The sequence below is a fragment of the Macaca mulatta genome, chromosome 2 (genome assembly GCF_049350105.2).
Source record: "Macaca mulatta isolate MMU2019108-1 chromosome 2, T2T-MMU8v2.0, whole genome shotgun sequence".
NCBI lineage: Eukaryota > Metazoa > Chordata > Mammalia > Primates > Cercopithecidae > Macaca > Macaca mulatta.
In genome coordinates this window covers 142,596,259-142,619,267 of record NC_133407.1, presented here as the reverse complement: position 1 = coordinate 142,619,267, position 23,009 = coordinate 142,596,259, and the positions used below count along the sequence as shown (strand labels likewise).

The 23,009-nt window shown below is 39.1% G+C and overlaps 1 protein-coding gene across 2 annotated transcripts in view; it reads right to left on the bottom strand.

The window, feature by feature from the left end:
* Positions 1–1,506: 1,506 nt before the first annotated feature.
* LRRN1 (leucine rich repeat neuronal 1) overlaps positions 1,507–23,009 on the bottom strand; it is a 45,303-nt gene continuing 23,800 nt past the window's right edge. The window contains 1 exon segment of one of the 2 annotated variants that reach the window (NM_001194133.3): positions 1,507–4,823. In NM_001194133.3, coding sequence (NP_001181062.1) covers positions 2,396–4,546 — 2,151 coding nt within the window. In that variant the 5' untranslated portion in view covers positions 4,547–4,823 and the 3' untranslated portion in view covers positions 1,507–2,395. 2 annotated transcript variants of the gene reach the window in all.

Here is a 23,009-nt window from a genome sequence, read left to right as displayed (position 1 = left end):
TTCAAGTATTTGCTTTATGGGCTGAGTGAAGCCTCGCAGATTTGCAACTGCGGGCTGCTGAGGGTCTAATGCATCAGTGCCACCCCTTTTCATAGTTCACGGATGGAAAGGAAAGTTGTAATATGGTCCACTACTCTCTGCATGGTCCACTACTCTCTGCAGACGTTTGAAGACAAGAACTCCTCAAGGGAAACACCCCAAATTTGCATTCAACGCAGCTCCAATTCTGTGTGTTTGCCATACATACTTTGCAGTACTAACGATAGAGACACCATCTGATCTGCCCTGTGATAAAATGTATCCTGAGTAACTTGAGGAACTTGAGGATGTACTGCATTTTTGAAGCAGGCGCACCAGAGGTTATTCAGAACTGTAAAAGAGGGGCCCCGCACAAGAACCTAAAAGGCTGCTGGGCCTAGAACAATCCATGGAGTGCAGAGCACTGAACCAGCAGGAGTCCGACCTGGGTAAGCTGCAAGCCCTCCCTGGGCCCAGGTTTTTCTCACCAATAAATGAAGGCTTTGGGAAGGGATGCTTTGAGCTCGGGTACTTCTTATTTTTCTGTTGCAGCTCATTTGTTTCAAGATCTGAAATTCTGTTTGCCAAAACCCCTTAAGAATGGGAAGAAAGTGATTTTTTTTAAGTGATTCACAAAACCAGGATATTGCCAAAGAAAAATACCTCAGCCTACATCACCTGGACTTTCTGTCAACTTTTCCTTGCTTTTGCTTGTCTGGCACCTGTCTGATGGAATGGTGTGTGCCTGGTGGCAGCTGCCTTTTGAAACAACCTTTATTTTCAAATGGGTTCTTCTTTACCTATTAAATCCCATCCCTCTGCCCTTTGTGGAACTGGCCTTCTACCTAAACCTAGTTCCATCTGCTCTAAATGTTACACACGTTTGCTTTGTAATCCTGAAACAATTCTCCAAAACTGTCTATGTATATTTGGATGAAAAACGTCAATTGTATGGAAGTTGTTTTGTTTTCTGTTAATCATTTACTTGTCTCAGCAGATATCGCCACACAGATAGAGAGACTAATTAGGGTCTAAGCATATAGACAACTGTTAAAAAGAAATAACATGTCATACATTTTGGGACACTTCATAGATGTTTTTGTACTTTGATGAAGAATGTGGATACTACAAAAGAAAATCAGGTTTTAACAAAACTCTTACAGAAATGACATATCCAATATATTCATATATATACACAAGAATTATGTGTGACAGGTTGGGATGTGTGCGTATATGAATATATTGGGGGGTGTGTGTGTGTGTATATATATATATATATTTACCTTTATGCAAGGGATACAACAATACACCTTTTTTTCTTCATATGAACTATCCTCCCACTGCCCATTATGTGCTGGTCAGTACTATTTAAAATACAGAAATCCTGTTCATTAAAATATCTTAATTAAAATAGACATTTCTTCCCTTAGAAAAAGAATTAAAACCTTTTAGGGCCTAGCTTTAAAAAGCAACATGCTACAGCTGATTTATTTTGGTGGTTGTTTTTATGGATGTGAAAAATATTACCACTGCAACTAGCAAGAACTATAAATGATACATTATTGCAATTGTTCTAAAAAATCAGAACAAAACTAATTTATTATAGTTCTGTCTTCATTATACACCACGTGTTGGTGAGTGAAACACAACAAAATTGTCTTTTCTTTTAAAAGTGTCTACTAAAGATAAAAAGAATAAGATAACAATTAACATGTAGTTTGTTACATTAAAAAATTTGATATACATATTTCTATTGCCTGTTAGCTTGTTCTAAGCCTCTTTATTACAAAAAAAAGGAAAGAAAAAGAAAATTCATTGTTTAAAGGCAAACATTCAATTCAGTTGATACAACATTACAGTACAGTCAACTAACATCATTCAACGAAGGTAACAAGTCTAGCCTTAGCTTCTTGAGTTAAAAGTCTGTAGACCAGATTGCTACAAAAGTTTCAATGCTGCTTCAAAACTGTATGTTAGCTTTTTGGAGGACAAGGTACTTTCTACCAATGGCTTCAGAAGGGGTCATGCTACTGGTAAAAGCACAGGGGAACCCCAACCTGTCATTAATCATTTTATTGAGCACTGTAGTTAGAAGAGCATTACTGAGCTTAGCACAACAACTAAAATAAAATAATATAATAATAATCATAATAAGAATAAAAACCAAACACAAACTGGAAGCCTAGAGTCGCTGCCAGCCGTGTCAAACCCTTGCGATACGCTATACTAAAAAAATTTGAAATATCCACCCGTCCTCTCCACTCTGCCACAAACTAGCAAAGTCAAAAATACAAAAGTCTTCAACTGGTTTACTTTTGCAGAATAAAGCAAAAACGTCTTTGTGCTCCTTACTACCAGAAGCAAAATATCCTCTGAGTTACCACATGTAATAGCTTCTGGATGTGTCAACCTGGGTTGGCTTGGTGTCTGCAGAACCATCTTTGTCTTTCTCACTGTCGCCTTCCCAGAGGTTAATGAGTGGTGGGTACAGCTCATTTAGTGGGATTGAAGAGGTTTTTTGCATATACTTTTTTAGTGAGTGGTGGTAGTTTTTTCTCTTAAATCTTTTGGCAAAGTACACAGCAATGGACGCAAGGCTAATGACGGCAAACATAGACCCCATTACTGCAGCAAGCGCTGTACTGGTTTCTTGATCAGAGATGTCCAGCGCGAAGGCGGCATTTTTGGTTGTGACATTTACGCATGACTTTTGAGTCTGCTGATGAATATTGGACACCGTGAGACACACTTCATAATCTGTGGAAGGCTGCAGATGTGTTAGGTTGTATTCATGGACATCTACTGGGACCCTGGCAGTATATGTTATGTGGGGGTTATCAATCTTCATGGTGGCGGACGACCATTTTAAGTTTGACGTCATGACGTTGGAATTAACTTTCCAGGACACTAAGATGGAATGGGATTCTGTCTGCTTGACGTATATTTTTAGCACCTGGGTACCATCCAGAAGGGTCCCATTAACCTTAATTGTTGCTACCCGAGTGTCTGCCCCTTGGACATTCTGGGCAACACACGTGTATCTTCCTGAGTCTTCAATTTGTATGTTAGATATTTCCAAGGTGCCTTCGCTACTTAGCTTGTATTTATCTGAAAGGGTTTCCACAGTTATCTTATTTCCAATGGGCGTGACCCAGTAAATTTCAGGTTCTGGCTCAGCCATGGCTCGACAGTCTAGGAAAACCGTCATGCCGATATCCATGTTTAAACGATTTGGGAAGGTGTCGTGAGATATCATTGGGAGGCACTGTTCACTCGAATCCTGGATTAAAACTTCCTTCACCTGGTGCCCTTTATATTCGGGTGGCATGGCACAGAACATGGATAGGGGCTCCATGAAGCGGATGTTGGTTTTGTTGGAGTTAATCCAGTGGATCACACAGTCACACCTCAGGGGATTGCTATGGATACTGATCTCACGCAGATTGGGGAGGGATTCGACTGTCTTTTGGTAAATGGCATTCAAGGCATTGTTGTTCAACATCAGGCTTTCCAGAGCAGGGACACTTCGGAAAGCCAAGCGGTGGATATAAGAGAGTTTAGGGTTATTGGTGGCTTCCAGCTTTGTGAGTTCAGGCAAGTTATCCAGGGCATAGCGGTCGACAGAAACGAGTTCTCCCATATTGTTGATTCCCAGTTCTTTTAACCGAAGCATATTTTTGAAGTCCCCTTCTTGGATTTTGTGAATGGGGTTTTTGTTGAGGTCTAAGAATTTCAAATTTGGAACTTTTTGCAGGGCAAGTTGAGGGACTTTGACCAGTTTGTTATCATAAAAAGACAGGCTCTCAAGGCTATCCAGACCCACCAAAGCATTTCCAGGAATATCAGTGAGATACATTCCTGCCAAAACTAAGCTTCTCAAATTTACAAGGGGTTTGAAGTTCATATCCAGAATTCCAATCACAGGGTTTTCTCCAATCATGAGAATTTCCAGGTTGGGTGTAGAATCAAACCAGCGACTATCAATAACTTTCAATTTGTTGGAGTTCAGGTGGAGCCTTAATAGATTTTTTAAGCCTGCAAAAGCATTAGCAGAAATAGTGCTAATTTGGTTGTGGTTGATGTAGAGTTCTTGAAGGTTGCTGAGGTCTTGTAGACAGTAGTCAGTCATCTCCGTAATCTGATTTTCCTCCAAATGCAGTGTCGTGAGCTGGGTTAGGTTTGCCAGCCCAACCTCCTTAATGTTAGTAAAGTTGTTTTGGGAGAAATCTAGTTCAGTCAAGTTGAAAAGCTGCTGCAGCTCATCCACAGTCTTTGCGATGTTATTGCTCTGTAAGAGAAGCACTTGTGTGTCACTAGAGAGGTTACTGGGAATCCTTGTTAAGCGGAGGTCATTGCAATCAACAGTCGTGGCTTCTCTGTAAGTTGACTGTGGGGTAAACCAGGGACGAATTTCACATACGCAAAGTTGTGGACACTCACTATTCTGTATGGAAGACTCAGTTAATGAAGTCATTAGTAGGCCCAGCACCAATTGGCAAGCTGCTACAACAAAGCTCATTCTAGCCATGCTGGCTTGCTGAGCAAGCTCAACTCCTGACACCCTTAAGTTTTAACAAAACGTGAACACGATATTGTGATATGTAGGACAGCGAGCAGAAAATGTAAACATTCAAGCAAAGTCTTGGTTGAGCTGTGTAGAATTCCAGAGTCCAAAAGGATGGTTTTCAGGAGTTTTCAAAAGGCAGAAAGCAATCTGAAGTCTTTTAAACTGTGTCTCAATTCCAGGCATGTGCACAGGTCTGTGGCATGAGTTACTTCAGCCAAATTGAAGTCTGGAGATGTGCCTGAAAATTAGATTAGGACAGATGTTATGCTTATTCCATATACTTTCTACATTACAGCCTTTCTTTTGTTTACTAAAAAGGCACAGTCACTCACAAATCTAGTATTGAATACTTTAAAATCCATTCAGGATAACCAAATAGGCTTTTAAATAGTAGGACATTCTTACTATATCCCACTTACTATACTAAAACTAATTTTAGAACTCCTTCAATTTTACAATTAAATTTAGACTCCATGTACCACCAGAGTCATATATGACTGTGTACAGTTGTATGTATACACATGTAAATCACTAAACATGCACACACACACATACAAGTGCACACACTCATACACACTAGAAACACTAAGAAAAAGCCTGCAGATGTCATTTCTTTAAAAACAAAAATGTCTTCAGAAACTACATTTATAGCTCCAAAACATTAAAAGTTCATTCCTAGTAAAAGCAAAACATGAATGGTAGCTTATTAAAGACTCAAAGCTAAGTTTTAGATCTTTACATTTTAGTTAATACCTCATTTGTCTCCAGGAATTGTTTCTTTTCTAAATGGTACATTTTGTAGACATATTCAGCCAATGCTTTTCTAGCTCAATTATTCTTATGCAAAAAGTTAATTTAATATTCTACAACATGGATGGAAACATCAAAAACATGCTTGAAAGATGCCAGTCATAAACGATCACATATTGTATGATTCCACATATACAAGGTATCCAGAATAGGACAACCTGCAGAGACAGAAAGTAATTTGGTCGTTGCCTATGGCCAGGGGTATGGGGGGGTACAGTGGGAGGAGTGCTAAAGGCTACAAAGTATTTTTTGAGATGATGAAAATATTCTAAAGATTGTGGTGATGGTTGCACAATTCTGTGAATCTTCTAAAAACTCTTGACTCAAACATTTTAATGAGCAAATTATGTTATGTGAATTATATCTTGATAAAGTTATTACTTTTAAAGTTAATTTAATATAACTAAAAAAGGAAAACATCAGTTTTTCCTATATTCGAATAGCCACATCAGATCTTGACTGAATAATAAAAGGACTTCATTCTGTCACACCACTGGTCTCCATTTAAAAACACAAACATACACAATAGATGTATTTGTATCTCACACAGATGATTTCATTAATCTCATGAGAATGTCACTCACCGCTTAATGACTGTTGACCACGAACATGTTCACATAACCTCTTGAAGCCTCAAGTATCTTCAGTTATAAAATGGGGTTGCTCATACAACTACAGTTCTCATAGGATTATTGAGAAAATTAAGGGAATCTATGTAAACTTCTTAGTGTAGTAGCTGACTCACATTATATGCTCACAAAAGTTAATAATAGTTGTTATTCATCATCTTATATCTCTAATCCATTTAGTTTTAGCTAAATAGTGGTTGTCAGAGGACAAGTGAAAGAAGGAAAGCTGAGAATATTTGTTTTTATTAACCATCATCTATTGATTTCAATAAAATCTTCTGAAGTCAGATATGTACTGCTCACCTGCTTGCAAAGATGATATTAGTAGTTAATGGCTCTATTTTTTCTGCATTCCTATCAGCTGTAAAAAGCCATTATGGATCCAGTGTTTGTCTTGCTTACCCTAACTGGGCCATTCACTTGCTAAAGTAGTCAAAGCAGAGTACATGTTTTCCTGGTGTTCGTCTTGCTATAGTGCACTTGAGTCTTGAGCACTGAAGAACTTCAGTGACTAATGTATTCTTTACCTTCCTACTATAAGGATCTAATAAAATCAAGCATATGTGTTTAAACCCAGTGCTCAATACATAGCAAGCTCTGAATTCATGCTAGCTGCTATTAACAACCTTTTGACTTTGTAAAACATAGTGATCTTTGTGACTAAGAGTATAAGAATACAAATAGCCAGTACTAAAAGTTATGTATTTAATGAGTCATATTTTCATGGTAAGAAGAAAATGTCCTACAACTTTTTTGTTATACAAAATACGAAAACTGCATTACTGGTCTGACAATAAAGAAAAAAAAAATCCAGATTCTGGCAAGTATGAGACAGGAGTAGGAAATGATTGTGTAGGAGTAGGAAATAAGTGTGTTGCCTGATACTAGATGCCTTCTAGTCTTGGTGGGAGGAAACATACATCTGGCATTCTTCTCCCTCCTCCCCATCTCCAAGTCTGGTTACTTCACCCTTTACTATGTAGTCTTGTGCCACCATAAGGAAAGTCTGGCCAATGATGGACCACATATACAATGGTAGTCCCATAAAGTTGTATTCATAGTACCATATTTTTATTATACCTTTATGTTTCAATACACAAATACTTGCCATTGTGTTACAATTGCCTATTGCCTTCAGGATAGTAACATGCTATACAGGTTTGCGGCCTAGGAGCAATAGGGTATATCATATAGGCTACATACCACCTAGGTTTATGTAAGTATACTCTATGACATTTGCACAATGATGGAATCACCTAATGACACATTTCTCAGAACATATCCCCATCATTAAGTGACATGCCTGTATTTGCAAAACTTTTCAGTATTATAAAACTAGTTTGACTCTGACTTTTATCCGGATATTCTATGAAATGAAAAAATATGGACTGGGCGCGGTGGATCACGCCTGTAATCCCAGCACTTTGGGAGGCTGAAGGGGCGCAGATCACGAGGTCGGGGGTTCGAGACCAGCTTGACCAACATGGTGAAACCGTGTCTCTACTAAAAATACAAAAATTAGCCAGGCGTGGTGATACACGCCTGTATTCCCAGCTACTCAGGGGCCTGAGGCAGGAGAATCGCTTGAACCCGGGAGGCGCAGGTTCCAATGAGCCAAGATGGCGCCACTGCACTCCAGCCTGGGCGACAGAGTAAGACTCTGTCTTAAAAAAAAAAAAAAAAATACCGCAGAGAATAACATTTTTATTATTAACTCCACAAATTTATTTCACTTTTGTTTCTGTTTAGAGGAATCTTGAAACAGGTGCAACGGCCACAATAAATTGCTAAGAAAACTTCTGCCACAGGTTATTTCTCAATCATAACTCAAAATAGAAAACCAAAAGAATAAAGCTACCGTTCATAACTGAGATAGAATTTCAACTAATTTTTATTTGTTTATTTATCTTTGAGACAAAGTCTTGCTCTGTCTTCCAGGCTGGAGTGCAGTGGCGCGATCTCGGCTCACTGCAACCTCTGCCTCCCGGGTTTAAGCAATTATCCTACCTCGGCCTTCTGCATAGCTGGAACTACAGGCACGTGCCACCACGCCTGACTAATTGTATTTTTAGTAGGGACAAGGTTTCACTGCATTAGCCGGGATGGTCTTGATCTCCTCACCTCGTGATCCGCCCACTTCGGACTCCTAAAGTGCTTAGGATTACAGGTGTGAGACACCGCACCCGGCCTCAACTAATTTTTATGTTTCAAATGAATGTAAGGAAATGTATCAAGAAGTAAAATATGTATTAAAGTTGTGTGAGAGACTTCCAAATCAGTCTATTAGTATTGAGAAATAGCCTTTATGGGGCTATAGTTTGAACATTATTACAGCTAATACCCCCATTTTAGTTTAAATTATATGATTTCAGATAATTGTGTTGAAATCTTCAAAATTTTCTTTGACATACACACATACCTTTTTCAACCAACCAACCAACCAATCAACCATGGAAACCCAGAATGTTAGAAATCAGATCAAGCACAGAGGAAGACATTTTTTTCTTCTACATTCTATAAGAATGTATGTATAAGAATTTCCTCTCCACATCCTACAAGACATTCCTTTGGCAGCAAGGAATTAAACATCCTTAATACAAAAGGAGGTGTTAAGATATTTCTATTTCTATTTAATTCTGAATTCTCTTTAGTAAATTTCACCAAATGTTTTTAACATGACATTATACATAGAACAACTTTTATAGCGCCCTTAAGCCAGTTTAGATGTTTGCAATGTAGGGCATTTCTCAGGAGCTACTCACTAATAGTATTTAAATGTAAATCCATTATCACAACAAGAAAACTACAGACCAATATTCCTAATGCATACTGATGCAAATCTTCTCAATAAAATGTAGCAAACCAAATTCAAAAGCATATTAAAAAGATTGTATACTATGAACAAGTTGGATTTATACCGGGAATGCAAGGAAGGGAATGTGAAAAACAATTAGCATAATATATCACATTAACATAATGAAGAAGTGAAAACACATGATCATCTCAATTGATGCACAAAACCATTTGACAAAATTCAACACTTTTTCATGATAAAAACACTCAACAAACGAGGAATGGAAGGAAAGTACCTACACATAATAAAAGTCACATATGAAAAGTCCACAGTTAAAATCATACTCAATCGCGAAAAACGGAAAGTTTCTCTTCTAAGAATGGGAACAAGGAAAGGATGCCTATTCTTGCCATTTCTATTCAACATAGTACTGGAAACTCTAGTCACAGCAGTTAGACAAGAAAAATAAATAAAAGGCATTTAAATGGAAGAGAAGTAAAATTATCTGTTCCCAGATTACATAATCTTATATATAGAAAATCCTAAAGATTCCACAAAAAACCCACTAAAACTAATAAATGATGTTAGCAAATTTGCAGGATACAAATCAACACACAAATGAGTTGTATTTCCATAAACGAACAATGACTAATCTGAAAAGGAAATTAAGAAAACAACCCTGTTTACAAAAGTCTCAGAAAGAATACAATGCTTAGGAATGAACTGAGAAGGCAAAAGACTTGTACAATGAAAATTATAAGAGATAACCAAAATAAATCAAAGATGACATAAACACAATGGTGAAACATCCCATGTTTATAGACTGGAAAATTTAATATTGTTATACTGTCTATAACACCCAAAACAATCTACAGAGTCAATGCCATCTCTATCAAAATCTCAATGGTAACTTCCACAGGAAAAATTTCTAAAATTCATATAAAATCAAGAGATTTTACATTGCCAAAGTAATCCTGAAAAAGAACAATGTTGGAGACTTCACACTTCCTGATTTCAAAACATACTGTAAGGCAACAGTAATCAAGATGGTGTAGTACTGACATACAGACAGACATATAGACCAATGGAACAGAGTCCAGAAATAAACCCTTCTATACATGCTCTTTATGATCTTTGACAAGGGTGCCAAGACTATACAATGAAGGACAGTTTCTTCAACAAATTGTGTTGGGAAAACTGGATGTCTACATGAAAAGAATGAGGTTGTACTCTTCCCTTATGCCATATACAAAAATTAACTCAAAATGCATTAAAGACCTAACCATAAGACCTAAACCTTTGAAACTCCTAGAAGAAAACATAAGGGAAAAGCTTTTGGGTATTTGGCAATGGTTTCTTAGATATGACACCGAAAACACAGGCAACAACAACAAAAGACAAATGAGATGACTTCAAACTTACAGCCTGTGCATCAAAGGAGACAATCAACAGAGAAAAAAGATGACCTACAGAATGGGAGACAGTATTTTTAAATTATATATATGATAATGGATTAATATCCAGAATATATTGTAAACTCCTACAACAAAATAACCTTATTAAAAAATGGGCAAAGGACTTAGACAGTTATCCAAAGACATACAAATGACCCACAAGCATATGAAAAAATGCTCCATATCACTAATCATAAGAGAAATGCAAATAAAAAGCACAATGAGGTATCACCTCATACTCATTATGATGGACACTATCACCACAGAAAATAACACGTACTGGAAAAGATGCAGAGAAATTGTAACCCTTGTTCACTGTGATTTCTCAAAAAATCGAAAATATAATCACCATATGATTATATCCCAGTTCAGGGTACATATCCAAAAGAATTAAAGCAGCATCTGAAAGAGATATTTATTTGTACACCCACGTTCATTGCAACTATTATTCACAATAGTCAAGAGGTGGAGGCAGCCCAAATGCCCAATGACAAATGAATGGATAAAGAAAATGTGGTTTAATTAGATCCCGTTTGTCAATTTTTGCTTTTGCTGCAATTGTTTTTGGTGATTTTGTCACCAAATGGTGATTTTGCCTGTGCTTATGTTTTGAATGGTATTGCCTAGATTTTCTTCTAGAGTTTTTATAGTTTTGTGTTTTACATTTAAGTCTTTAATCCATCTTGAGTTAATTTTTGTATAAGGTATCCAGTTTCATTTTTCTGCATATGGGTAGCCAATTCTCCCAGGATTATTTATTAAATAGGGAATCGTTTCCCCATTGCTTGTTTTTGTCAGGTTTGTGAAAGATGATATGGTTGTAGATGGGTGGTCTTATTTCTGAGTTATAAAAACAAGATCATGTCCTTTGCAGGGACATGGATGGAGCTGGAAGCCATTATCCTGAGCAAACTAAGGCAGGAACAGAAAACCAAACACCACATGTTCTCACCTATAAGTGGGAGCTGAACAATGAGAACACATGGACACACAGGGAGGGGAACGACACAAACAGGGCCTGTTGGGTGGTAGGGCGAGGGGAGGGAGAGCATTAGGAAATACAGCTAATGCATCCTGGGCTTAATACGTAGATGATGGGTTGACAAGTGCTGCAAACCACCATGGCACACGTTTGCCCATGTAACAAACCTGCACATCCTACACATTTACCCCGGAACTTAAAACAAATTAAAATTAATTTTAAAAAATGAAAAAATGTGTGGTGGCTCAAACTAGACTGCTCTGATCCCACAAGAACCCTGCTGCTGTCCATTCACATCAGGACCACCCAGGAAAGCAAACAATTTAGCCTTCCCGGCATGATATCACCTAGTCCCTTGGACTATAGAGTGAGGGCTTATGTGTCTCCTATTTAGAGAGTGTGTTTCATAATTATACAAAGGGTAGAAAATGGACCAACCAACAGGCTGAGTCATTTTTTAAGAGGGTGGCAGTAATAACCCCAAATGAGCTCAACAAAACTGGGGAATCCAAGGAATGGTGCTTGAAGGGAAGTGGGGTTGGTTGTGGTCCTTAAACCTCTTGGCACTTTTATAAAATGGGGCAGGGTGGGGATGGAGTAATACAGCCCTTGCCTCCAATCCAAATGCACTCAAGGACTTAGTATTTAGTCTTATTTTCCAGTTTTGTTTGTTTACAAAGCAACCTTGCTTGATACTGCAGGGAAAGTCAAGTTTTTCATTTTGCCCACTCAGGGCTACCCGCCTGGGTCAGCATCTTCCCTAGCGTCTTCACAGCACTCCTAAGGAAGACTTTTGCAGTGCTCTCCAGAGCTGAGGGGAGTGGAATTCAGTCGAGGGAAAGTGAAAGGAAACTAAGGTTTCCCGTTTCTTCTCAAGGCAGATGTTCTCAGCTTCCTTCACACCTCCTTCCCATAGGTGCAAGAGACAGTACAGCTGGGTTGTGTAGGAGGGCCAAGAAGAAAGGGGCACTTAGTCTAGCCCCACGTTTGGCCAAAGACAGGTACACAGCAGATACCATCCTATCTTCCCCTCTTAATAGCAGGCCAACCACATGTAACCCTTCCCCTTCTTTACTAATGCACCCTCTTTGTGGTACCAGCAACAAGGGACAGATAGGCCCACCCACTCTAGTCTAGGGAGAGTTTTGCTACTATCCCTAAAATTGTACCACCCCCATATCCCACTCCTTTTTGTAAAAACAAAAGGAGTTTAAACCTGTAAGCATGCTATTGCTTTCTATGTGTTAATCAGTTTCCTTCCATTTGAGCTGCATAAGAGGGAAGGGTATCGGAAGCATAGGCCGTAATCTTGTGCCAATCAGTAAAAACCACTACTACACACACACACACGAAAATGTGGTGTGTACATACAATGGAATATTATGCAGCTTTAAAAAGGAATTCCTGTCATATGCTATAACATGGATGAATCTTGAGGACATTATGAAATAAGCCATTCACAATAGCGTGAATACTACATGATTCCATTCATATAAAGTAGTCAAAATCACAGAAACAGAAAGTAGAAAGGTGGTTGCCAAGGGCTTGGAGGTAGAGGGAACTGGTGTTTCATGGGAATAAAGTTTTAGTTTTGCAAGATGAGAAAGTTCTAGAGATCTGTTACACAATAATGTGAATATACTTAACACAACTGAACTGTACACTTAAAATTGAGAGATGATAAATTTAATGTTAAGTGCTTTTACCACAAAAAAAAGTGAAGCCATTATAATTCAGGCCAACTTTTATAACATATACAAATTAATTATTTAAATTCTGCAACAAATAAAAAACAGCTGGAATAGATTTTTTTTTTTTTTTTTTTTTAAAGTGAAATTGCTTTCTTCTAGGGCTGATTGACAAGATCTATCAAATGTACGAAGAAAATGTCCTGCTAATTACCAGGGTGATGTTTCACAAACAAGTCTGGAGGTTTAAAGAAACAAACCCTTTAAGTAACAAAACATGGCTTTAAGGCCCAGAATTTGCAAGGGATGCATTTCGAAAGTCCCACAAACAATTATACAATTACATTTGATGCTTCTTTTTTTTTCCAACAAGATATATTTGGGACACTCTGCTCTGAGTATAAAATTCTGAAGGCAATGAACTGCATGATCATCACCATCACTGCACTTGGCAAGCGCTCTCATTTTCCCCATAGAACTGTGTTAGATAGGAAGTTAGTTCAACAGAATAAAAATATTTGGTGAGACTTAGCACTATGATTTATATGCATTAACTTCTTATGAAGTTAGGCAAAAAAGAAATATGTACTCACAATAACAAGTTGGTTATTTGTATTTCTGTTACTGGAAAAAAAAAAAAATCTGGCAGCTCTGGGGTTGGAGAAAGAATTCTACCCTGGAGGAATCAAGTGTTCTGTATTCGAATTATGCTTCTCTACTTACTAGATGTGTCACCTTGTGCAAGCTGTAGACCTTCCCCAACTTACGATAGTTCAACTTACAATTTTTTGACTTTATGAAGGTGTGAAAGCAGTACACACTTAGTAGAAATCTGAGTACCTATATGATAGCATTCTATTTTTAACTGTCACTGCAGTATTCAATTACACGAGAAATTCAACAGTTTATTAGAAAACAGACTTTATGGTAGATGATTTTGCCCAATAAAACTAATGTAAATGTTCTGACAATATTCAAGGTAGGCTATGATGTTTTGGTAGGTTAGGTGTATTAAATGCATTTTCAACATAATGATATTTTCAACTTAAGATGGGTGTATCAGGACGTAACCCTATCATAAGCTGAGAATTCTCTGTGATTCAGTTTCCATAGCTAAACTTAAGGCTAAGTATATATGGTTCATATATGTACATTATGATAAAAAAGTACCTATGTAAAAATATTCAGCCTAGGGCCTGGGTATGATGGTTAATACCCAGTGTCAACTTGATTGGATTGAGATACAAAGTATTAACCTTGGGTGTGTCTGTGAGGGTGTTGTCAAAAGAAATTAACATTTGAGTCAGTGGGCTGGAGAAGGCAGATCCACCCTTAATCTGGTGGGGACAATTTAATCAGCTTCCAGCAAATATAAAGCAGGCAGAAAAACATGAAAAGGAGAGAAGGACCTAGCCTCCCAGCCTACATCTTTCTCCTGTGCTGGATGCTTCCTGCCCTTGAACATCAGACTCCAAGTTCTTCAGTTTTAGGACTCGGACTGGTTCTCCTTGCTCCACAACTGGCAGATAGCCTAGCCTATTGTGGGACTTTGTGATCATGTAAGTTAATACTTAATAAACTCTCCTTTACACACACACACACACACACACACACACACACACATATATATATATCTCCTGTTCTGTCCCTCTACGAGAACTCTAATACAGATTTTGGTACCAGGAGTGGTTCTAAAGGAACAGAATATTAAAGGATGGAGTTCCTTCATTGATTTTGGGGTTTCTGGAGTTGGCTACTTAATATGATTAGACCCCAAAATGCTAAGGACTCTACTTCTAATAGTATGGAGAACACTGATAGTCGTTGGTGTTAACTATTTAGAGACTTATGCAAAATAAATGCATTTGACACTGCTGATTCACCGCTTGTCAGAGGCATGGAGTTTAGTGACCCTATACATATAATACCTTTGACCATATGTGGAGAACCAAGAAACATGATGAAGCTGGTTGGTTGCTCCTAAGTTCGGTGGACAAAGTGATGAAAGAAAATGATGAACTCAGGGATTCTATCTCCTTGCTTCAGAAGCAGATACTGAGCCTCAAATCTGCTAAGACTGCCCTGAGTCTTATCTCCTGAAGAGAAAGAGCTGAAATTGTGGAAAAACAAACACAAGTTCTTATGCTAGCGGCTGACATGCAATGAAAGGTGCATGCACAGCCTTGCCAGGTATCTATAGTTAAAGTGAGGGCATTGATCGGAAAAGAATGGGACCCTGAAACTTGGAATGGGGATGTGTGGGAAGACCCTGATGAAGCTGGGGACACTAAGTTTGTAAACTCTGAGGAACCTTTTTAGCCAGAAGAAACAGCTTCCCCATCCCCAGTAGTGGCAACATCCCCTCCCCAACACATGCTGCCATAGGCCTTTCCACCTTTTTCTGAGGAGACAAACCCTGCACTGCCTGAGGCAACAGTGGTGGCCTCTCCCCTGAGGCAGCATGCACAGCAGCATTTCATCATCAAATGGAAGTGGCATATACATGATCATGCTCAAGCAGGTCCTGAAGGCACAAGTAAGTTACATAAGGAAGTGGCTCAAATGCCCATGGTCTCCACTCGGGCCACCCTGCCTTCTCTCCCCCAGCCTGCTCTGATGGCCTCATGGGGAGTTCCCTATGATCAGCTGACAGAGGAAGAGAAGACTAGGGCCTGGTTCACAGATGGTTCTGCATGATGTGCAGACACCACTCGAAAGTGGGCAGCTGCAGCACTACAGCCCCTTTCTAGGACATCCCTGAAGGACAGCAGTGAAGTGATATCTTCCCAGTGGGCAGAATTTTAAGCAGTGCACCTGGTTGTGCACTTTGGATGGAAGGAGAAATGGCCAGATGGGTGATTATATACCGATTCATGGGCTGTAGCCAATGGTTTGGCTGGATGGTCAGGGACTTGGAAGAAGTATGATTGGAAAATTGGTGACAAAGAAATCTGGGGAAGAAGTATGTGGATTGACCTGAGTGGTCAAAAACTGTGAAGATGTTTGTATCCCATGTGAGTGCTCATCAATGGGTGACTTCAGCAGAGGAGGCTTTTAATAATCAAGTGGATAGGATGACCCGTTCCATGGACACCACTCAGCCTCTTTCCCCAGTCACCCCCGTCATTGCTCAAAGGGCCCATGAACAAAGTGGCCATGATGGCAGGGATGTAGGTTACACATGGGCTCAGCAACATGGACTTCTGCTCACCAAGGCTGACCTGGCTCCAGCCACTGCTGAGTGCCCAATTTGCCAGCAGCAGAGACCAACACTGAGCCCTCGATAAGGCACCATTCCTCGGGATGATCAGCCAGCTACCTGGTGGAAGATTGATTATATTGGACCTTTTCCATCATGAAAAGGACAGAGGTTGGTCCTCACTGGAATAGACACTCCGGATATGAGTTTGCCTATCCTGCATGCAATGCTTTTGCCAAGACTACCATCCATGGACTCATGGAATGCCTTATTCACCATCATGGTATTCCATACAGCATTGCCTCTGACCAAGGCACTCACTTTACAGCTAAAGAAGTGTGGCAGTGGGCTCATGCTCATGGAATTCACTGCTCTTACCATGTTCCCCATCATCCTAAAGCAGCTGGATTGACAAAACAGTGAAATGGTCTTTTGAAGTCACACTTAAAATGCCAACTAGGTAAAAATATTTGCAGGGCTGCAGCAAAGTTCTCCAGAAGGCCATGCATGCTCTGAATCAGCATCCACTATATGGTACTGTTTGTCCCATAGCTAGAATTCATGGGTCTAGGAATCAATGGGTGGAAGTGGCGCCACTCACCATCACCCCTAGTGATCCACTACCAAAATTTTTCTTTCCTGTTCCCACGACATTTCGTTCTGCTAGCCTAGACATCTTAGTTCCAGAGGGAGGAACGCTGCCACCTGGAGACACAATGATTCCGTGAAACTAGAACTTAAGATTGCCACCTGGACACTTCGGGCTCCCCCTACCTTTAAGTCAAGAGGCTAAGAAGGGAGTTACAGTTTTGGCTGGTGTGACTGACCCAGATTACCAAGATGAAATCAGTCTGCTACTCTACAACGAAAGTAAGGGAGAGTATGCATGGAATACAGGAGATCCATTAGGATGTCTCTTAGTATTACAATGTCCTGTGATTAAGGTCAACGGAAAACTACAACAGCCCAATCCAGGCAGGACTACAAATGGCCCAGACCTTCAGGAGTGAAGGTTTGGGTCACTGCACCAGGAGAAAAAAAAAAAAACAACAACCTGATGAGGTGCTTGCTGAAGGCAAAGGGAATATAGAATGGGTAGTACAAGAAGGTAGTCATCAATACCAGCTACAACCACATGACCAGCTGCAGAAACAAGGACTGTTGACTGTCATGAGTGTTTCCTCCTTGTTAAAAACATGTTTGTGCATGTATATACCTGTACTAATATCTTTTTTTTCCTTTATCATGTGACATAAGATTTATTGACTTCATATCAGCATGTAAGTATTGTTAACTTTATGTAATAGTATTTGGGTTGGGGGATTAGTGTGTTTCTGGTTGTAGGAAGGATAGTTGTATTATGTTAGGTGTAATTATGCCCTCATTATTGTCTTTATTTGTATGTATGGTCTCAGGAGATGTGTTCAAGTTGACAAGGGATGGACTGGCGATACAAAGTATTAATCCTGGGTGTGTCTGTGTGGGTGTTGCCAAAAGAGATTATCATTCCAGTCAGTGGGAAGGCAGACCCACCTTTAATCTGGTGGGCATGATCTAATCAGCTTCCAGCAAATACAAAGCAGGCAGAGAAACATGAAAAAGAGAGACAGGTCTAGTCTCCTAGCCTACATCTTTCTCCCGTACTGTATGCTTCCTGCCCTGGAACATCGGACCCGAAGTTCTTCAGTTTGGGGACTCGGACTGGCTCTCCTTGCTCCTTAGCTTGCAGACAGCCTATTGTGGGACCTTGTGATTGGTTGAATAAACTCCCTTTATATATATAATAGTCACATATACTAATGGGAGATATATAATATATATAAACTATGTATACATAATATATAATATATATACATATATACATGTAATACATATGTATATAAAAGATATACATCTATATTAATATATACATATGTGTATATAAAATATATATAATATGTATATATTATATATAAATATATACATAGTTTATATATATTATATATCTCCCATTAGTATATGTGGCTTATATATAAGATATATATATGTAAATATATCTCCCATTAGTTCTGTCCTCTAAGAGAACCCTAACACACTGGGAAAACATCCAGCACATCGTGCGCCCTCAAATACTCATTTTTGAACCTCTGGAACCCTATCAGATTTGCCTTTGAATTTCATTTTCATCTTGTTATTGGGAGTAATGAATAATCTCTTTAAGGCCCTTGGGCATGGTAGATGCTTAGTAAAGAGTTGTTATCATTATTATTTGTCATTTCCATTATATTTTCAACCATTATCATTGGAATTAATAAAATTCAGAGACCCAATATTTTATTAGAGCTAAACTGAAACCCTTTCCAGGCAAATTATAAAACACAAACCTCCAACCTGGAAATTATCTCCATCTCATAGATAATATAATCACAGCAAAGAACTAAAACTTTGATCCCCAAATGAAGAAAAATGCCTTCTGAGGGCGTGAACTTTATTTATCCTTTCTGGATTGGCCAAATTCATATCATGTAGATAATGTTAAAATAAAAAACATTCTTTTAGCTCTTTCTCAGGCTCCAAATAGATTCAGGGCTAATGCAGCATTCAAATTTGCTTCCTTACTTTTAGGAATGGCTTGAATAATAGAGAAATGGGATTTTTGTTCAACCAAGATTTCCTTCTGGCCCTACAGAGTTTAAAAAAAATAGATTGCCTCAACACCAACATTCCCTGTAGTTACTCCATGGGGCAAGGTGGACCCAGACTCCACTGTGTGGACGGACCTCCCAGAAGGATCCTCCTGTCCCTGAAGGCCACTCTGCCTCCTGCTACAGGTCCCAGTGCTGATTGTGATACTTAACAAGGGCTTTCAGATGTCTGAAACAAGAGTATAGCATAGAGTTAAGAATGTGGCTTCTGGAGAGACAAATTCAGTTTCAAATTCAGTTCTGTGACCTTGGGTACGTTACTGAAATTTTCTAGTCTCAGTTTCCTCTTTAAGAAAATGGAGATTATGAAACCTGCTTTATAAGGATTGTGAGAGAATCAGAATGAACTGTTAAATGTAAAGCTTTTGGCAGAGTTAAGAATGTGGCTTCTGGAGAGACAAATTCAGTTTCAAATTCAGTTCTGTGACCTTGGGTACGTTACTGAAATTTTCTAGTCTCAGTTTCCTCTTTAAGAAAATGGAGATTATGAAACCTGCTTTATAAGGATTGTGAGAGAATCAGAATGAACTGTTAAATGTAAAGCTTTTGGCAGAGGGCCTGGCACATGGCAAGCCCCCAGTAGATGTTAGCTACTATTATTTACCGGATTGATGTCTCGTATTCAATCTGAGTCTTTTTCATGGGTGTTGAAGATGAAAGTAAGTCACAGATAGTTGAAATCAGTAGAGAATGCCTTTTGTGATATGATCCAGTACAAGTTCTGTACCTTAAATAATGTAGCTAGCCAGTACAGGGTGGTCAAAGAGAGAAATTACAGTACATTTTGTATTGAGGATGTATTTGATTCTTCTTGGGAAGGAAAGAGGGCCTTGCACATACATTCTGAACACTGAATCTGCACAGACTATTTTTAAAAACATTAGTTTCTTAGACATTTTTCTGGCACCTGACCCTTTGTGACTTTTAGATTTCTTTCTCCAACAATTTTCCAAAATTATGTTCCCGGTTCACACATTATCCAAAGCCAAACACTCTGTAGTGTGTGTTAGTGATCACAGACGGAGGGTCGTATGGGAGGAAGAGCTATAATAGTCTCCATAATGCATTAAGGAAACAATAAAGTATATCCCCTTGCAAGGATATAATGGAGCTTCCTGAGGCTCTTTTTGCATAAGGAACTGTTCCTAAAAGCCCACATTATTCATCAGCAAGCAGTGCGGCCACACATCTCAGTAGGCCGGGCAACAGAACAAGGATCTTCGCCAGGAAAGAAATTCTTAATTTTGGCTTCACCACAAACTTTCTGGACGACCTTGAACAAGTCATGTAACTTTGTATCCTATTTTATTTATCTTACTTTAAGTAGTCATAGCTTCCCAGACCTAAAGGAACCTCAGGAAGTCGTCAACCCATTCCTCTGGTGTCATGGAAAACTTTACTTCCAACCATTTTCAGAGAGGCAATGCTTCCTCCGTCTCCTTCTCTTCCTTTCTTCCCTTCTTTTTTCTTTCTCTTGTGTTATTAGATTGTTTTGGAGGGATGGAGTTTGATTGTGACAAGGATCTCAAACTTAATTCTTTCTAGGGCCAGGTAGGTGTAGGGAGTTGAGTGTAACACAGTAAGAAGCAGTAGTCATGTAGAAGGCTGGAGAGTGCATGAATTCCAAAAGGCATCCCAAAATGTTTTAGCTGTGCAGGCCAAACAGAACCTATCTGCTTTCAGAGTCCCTTTATGGCCCATGGCCAGTTTGCAACCTCTGAATATAAGTATAAAAAACAGCACCTATAATGCTGGGCTAACGGGAATATATGGTAACTAGATGGTTAGATATACATTTTCAAATAGTATTGGCAAATACTCCAAATGTGAAAAATCTATAAATTCAGTTTATTATGGTGTGAATCTCTGTTCAGAAGAAAACTTCTTTAGTGCTTTAAGAATTACATTTCCAAAAATTCATTTTACACTCCTTTCTTTCAGAAGACCTACTTTAAAAGATAGTCAGCACCTTAGAGATCCCCTAGGTGATCCAAATTGACCCAGATAATTGCCAGGGGAACAAAATAAAACCAGAGTGCCTTGCTCCCAAATTCAGTGTATCCTAATCTGGCCATGTTAAATTTCTGGGGTGGTTTTACTGGCTCCCAGAGAAAATCAGATTGTTCTCCTCCTAATTTTCTTTTCCTTTTTTCCTTTTTCTTGTATGTTATTACTATTAATTAATACAGACAAAAATTATCTGGTGTACTTGGGTGATATAAATGTACTAGTGTACAAAGAAGGGGATGGATACAAGTGATCTTTTGATTCTCCCTTATTTTCCTTCCTCTTTCAGGCGAGGGCAAATCCATCACACTGCAGGTGCAGCCTCATCCAACATCTCTGGGAAAAGCCCAAAGGCGCAGCTGGTCTCCAAGTCGAGCATAAAAGCTGGGGTCACAATTCATTCAGCTCCTAAGAGGAACTGGGCATGGATGGCACTTTAGCCCTTTCAGGAGGGTTGGCCAGGCATGGGAAGCAGGGTAGGCTGGACTGGATGGACTTAAGAGTTACAACAGAAAATGTAAAAAGCAAAAGAAAAATGAAAAGCCAAAAGTCCAGTGCCAGCTGGCACAAATCCAAACCCAGGAAGGTGGTCTTGGGACGGACGGGAAGGGTGTCTATGAAAGAGCCCTAGGGAATAACGTAGACCTCAGAGTCTAACTTGACTTCAACTGATCAAAAGCAAGCAGGCTAGCCTCCCTGTGAAATACACAGAAGCACAAACTGTGAAAGGTAGAGACGGCCTTACAGATCACCTGACACATCTACAATAACCTCTCATTTTGCAGAGGACACCTCAGAGAGGTGAGGTCACATATTTGGAGGCCAAGCTCCACTCTCCAAGCACCCTGTCCTGCACTCTAGATAAGAGAATCCCACACTGCTTTGCTTTGTCTAGGGTTAAATTCATCATCTTTACCATGAGGGCAGGGCCTACAATTCTTTGAATGACATTAGTCTTTAGTGCTCCATTAATCAATCATTTATCAGTAGCATAGGCAAACATCACTCAATTTAGGGATAGTTCAGTGGCTGGTTTTCTTTAATAACCTCCATTTTGACCTTTGCTTAGGTAGGTTGGGGGTTGTGTAGCAACTTCAATCAGTTACACTGATGGCCAACTTATTCCAAAAAATTAGTCAGGTCAGCTGAACAATGTTCATTGATTTTTTTTTTAACATGGCAATAAATTGATTGTAATGTTGATCTGTGCTATATAAGCAGAGCCGAATTGCATGTATAATTTGTAAAATGCATAGGTTAAACTTCTCTTAATTGGTGATAGAACATGTGCCTTTAAAGTCTATGAGGGCATAGAAATTCAAATGAAAGAAACGTATAGATTTTTTAAATAATTAGGAGTTGGAGTTAGACATTCAAGATAGGAAAGCCCTCATGAATAATATGAATGTAACTAACTCTACTAGTAAACTTACTTTAATAAAAGACTATGTACTAATCACTACACTGAGTGATTTATGTATATATGGTATGATCATCCCTATTCTTTACAATGAAGTCAACTCATTTGTCTCAAGTAAGCTAGTAAGTCATGGACATAGATGCTGTCTGGTTCTGAGTCCTATATGATTCTCAGGTAGTTTGAGCAGCAGCATGGTACAAGGGCTGGAGCACTGGACCAAGAGTTAAGGGACCTTATCTCTGGTCTTGACTCCAGCTCAGTGCATGTTAGCCATCTTTCCTGCCTCTAAATGATGAGGCTGGGCTGAAACTAGGGCTCCAGCTCCAAGGTACTGTGTATTTGATGCTTTGTTCAGGTTTCTACTCTTAAAAGATAGATACCCATGTAAGCAGCACTTCTTGATTGGGAGCAAAACACTTGCTCCTAGATTTTTAAGAGAAACTGTGTTTAGCTTTAAAAAAGAAATTGAAAAGAAAGGTACAGTCTCAAGAGGCAGACAGAGCTGGGTCCACATCCTGGCACTACCTATGCCACCTGGCACAAATGACTCCACCTCTGTAGGCCCTGGCTTCCCCCTCTTTTTGATGGGCATAGTTATACCTACCTCATTTGGATGTTCTGAAGATTAAATGAGATAACAGGTCTTGAGCAGTGGATCATAGCAGGATTTCAACAAATTTCCTTTGGCGTCAACTTAGACAATTAGAGTCAGGTGCTGAAAACCTAAGTTAATAACTACTCTTCCGATAAGAAAATT